The following is a 2421-nucleotide window of genomic DNA, read 5'->3' on the forward strand; positions in this document are numbered from 1 at the left end:
TATATACATACATATATATATATATAAATTACAAGGCTAAAAGTTTTTGTTGAACACTCATTTAAATTTCAGTTCGTACAGGTAGAAATTAAATAATAAAGGATCTCCATAGTAAATAGACCAGAAATTAAATACTAATATTTTTCAAAATATGGTTATAATTATTATCATAGTAACAAATAATTTTCCAGTTTTATCTAATTATCATTTCAGCGTTTTACTAATTTTAGTTGAGTAATATGTAACCAAGTGATTATCAACAACTAAAAGGGCATCATTCTTGTTATGATAATTTTATGTCATTATAAATCCTTAATATGGTGCAACATTGTGATATGTACCCAGGTTATGTACGACCAAGAGGGCATCATTTTTGTTTTGATAATTTTATTTCATCAAAAATCCTTAGCATGGTGAAACATAGATTTGACTTAATATGGTATCATAATTGATACCTTGATCAAAAAAGTTGAGTGATTACTCGACAGTATTTACATTACCCAAAATCAAAATATTGAGTAGAAACAACTATCTAATAAATAATTTAAATGTATAAAACATGGAATCGAGATTGTTCAACCAAATTACCTTCAAACAAATTGTTGATCTGAGCAATAAGCAAATAGTACAACTTAAGAAATGTATCTAAGGAAGATATAGTTAAAATTTTCAATAACTTTAAAAGTTGGCTCAAAAGCATACAGGCAGTTTCATCTCTAAAATACAGAGAAAAAAAATTATTCCAAGGCTTTTCATTGAATAATGCAATACATAAATAAAAACTCACTTATTCTTGGTTGACAAATGAATACATATAGGATACCAAATATAAAAATCAAATTCCTTAACTAATTTTGGCTCAGTAGCTTTTAAAACAGAATATAAATTTTCGAGTGATTGTTTTGAAGGATTTAAGGCAACTTCATTACAAGCTAGCTTAATTGTTGGGAAAACATCTTTAATCTGATGACAATGGTCAACCATGATTATAAATTTCTTAAATATCTCTTATAATGACAATTTCATAATTAGTAGCTCCAAAATGAAAGTAACTCTCATTGTAAGCAAATCACTCAAACTTCAAATTTACTGAAGTGCTAGTTTTGGCCATCACTAACGAGTGGTCAATGTTGACTGAGTTAATTATCATCTGAGGAAGAGAGCGAAAAATCAGGATAATCAACACATAATATAATTAATAATAAAATTGCACAGTTGGAGAAACAATAGTGTAAATATATTTTTTTCTTAAAATTAGTAAATTAAACCAAAGTATTATAATTAATCAGTTGACTGATGAGATGAAAATTCAAATTCATAACATCTGGGACCTGTTTCATAATAAAGTCCAAACTAATACTATTAGTCTTGTCGATTTAACTTAATAGAATGACACTGACTTGTACAATAGTAACTTGTACTTTAGTACTTTTTAACTCCTGTAATATCACTAATAGTCCTCCCTATTATGAAAAAAAAAGTATTAGTGTAATTAACACATTGTTTCTATACTTGTATTTTGAACTAATACCTTTAGCTTTCATTATGAAACAGGGCCCTGGACGACTAGATGCCCTAGTGAATGGAGTGCCGCACTGGATTATCCCAATAATAAAAAAAGTGACGGACTATAGAGGCATAGCTCTGCTTAGTGTTTGTGCCAATAAAAAAAAAGGGCGGAAAGATTGGTTGAGGAGTACCAAAGGGGTTTTAAGGGTACGTATATCGGAAGCACTCTTATCATTTACCATTTTCACTTTGCGCTATTCACGACAAATTACCAAATTTATTGGTGTTTATAGTTCCTACTTCGCTCTTATAAGTCGTGGCATGGTGTTTGAAAGCCTGAGGCCTAACTCACTTAGGCTAAGGTATCACGAGGAGTTTTCACGCAGCTTCTATTTAAGCAGCTTAAAAATGAGGATTTTCTTCGGCCATATGTGTGAGTTATTCTACTGCAAACTCAGTCGTTTGATGGTTCCGACAAAGACTAATTAAAAACTTTGCCATTTTCTTTAATTGTTTTATGACTAAATAATCCTGAAAATTTGAAATAATTGTAAACAAGCTTTTCTCAATTAGCCCCTATTTCTTAGTTATTAGTTATCATTTAAAAGGCATTTGTTTTTAGAAAATAAAGACCAAAGGGGGGGGGGGGGGGAGAAACAAGGTATGTTGCTATAAATAGTCAGGAGAACGGATTTTATTCAAAGCCTGGAAACGTGCGATCGTAGTACCCCTACTCAAGCCTGGGAAGAAAGGTGACTCGACCGAGCATTATCGCCCGATCAGCCTCCTCTCGCACATGAGCAAGGTCTTCGAGCGGCTACTACATCACCATCTCATGGACCACTGCAGGGAAGCCGACGTCATACCACCCGAGCAGACAGGTTTCCAACGAGGTGTCGCATGTGATCATCA

The 2421-nt window shown here is 32.3% G+C and overlaps 1 protein-coding gene across 1 annotated transcript in view; it reads right to left on the bottom strand.

Moving 5' to 3' along the window:
- The window catches only part of Tti1 (Telo2 interacting protein 1), a 23287-nt gene extending 22169 nt beyond the window's left edge, over positions 1-1118 (bottom strand). Inside the window, exons 1-2 of the mRNA XM_067050460.1 lie at positions 788-1118; positions 589-716 (exon numbers count right to left, since the gene is read on the bottom strand). Coding sequence (XP_066906561.1) covers positions 589-716; positions 788-984 — 325 coding nt within the window. The 5' untranslated portion in view covers positions 985-1118. The remainder of the gene's footprint in view (positions 1-588; positions 717-787) is intronic.
- Between the last annotated feature and the right edge of the window lie 1303 nt (positions 1119-2421).

The sequence above is a fragment of the Halyomorpha halys genome, unplaced genomic scaffold, assembly GCF_000696795.3.
Source record: "Halyomorpha halys isolate HHAL.00 unplaced genomic scaffold, Hhal_1.1 Scaffold324.1, whole genome shotgun sequence".
Lineage (NCBI taxonomy): Eukaryota > Metazoa > Arthropoda > Insecta > Hemiptera > Pentatomidae > Halyomorpha > Halyomorpha halys.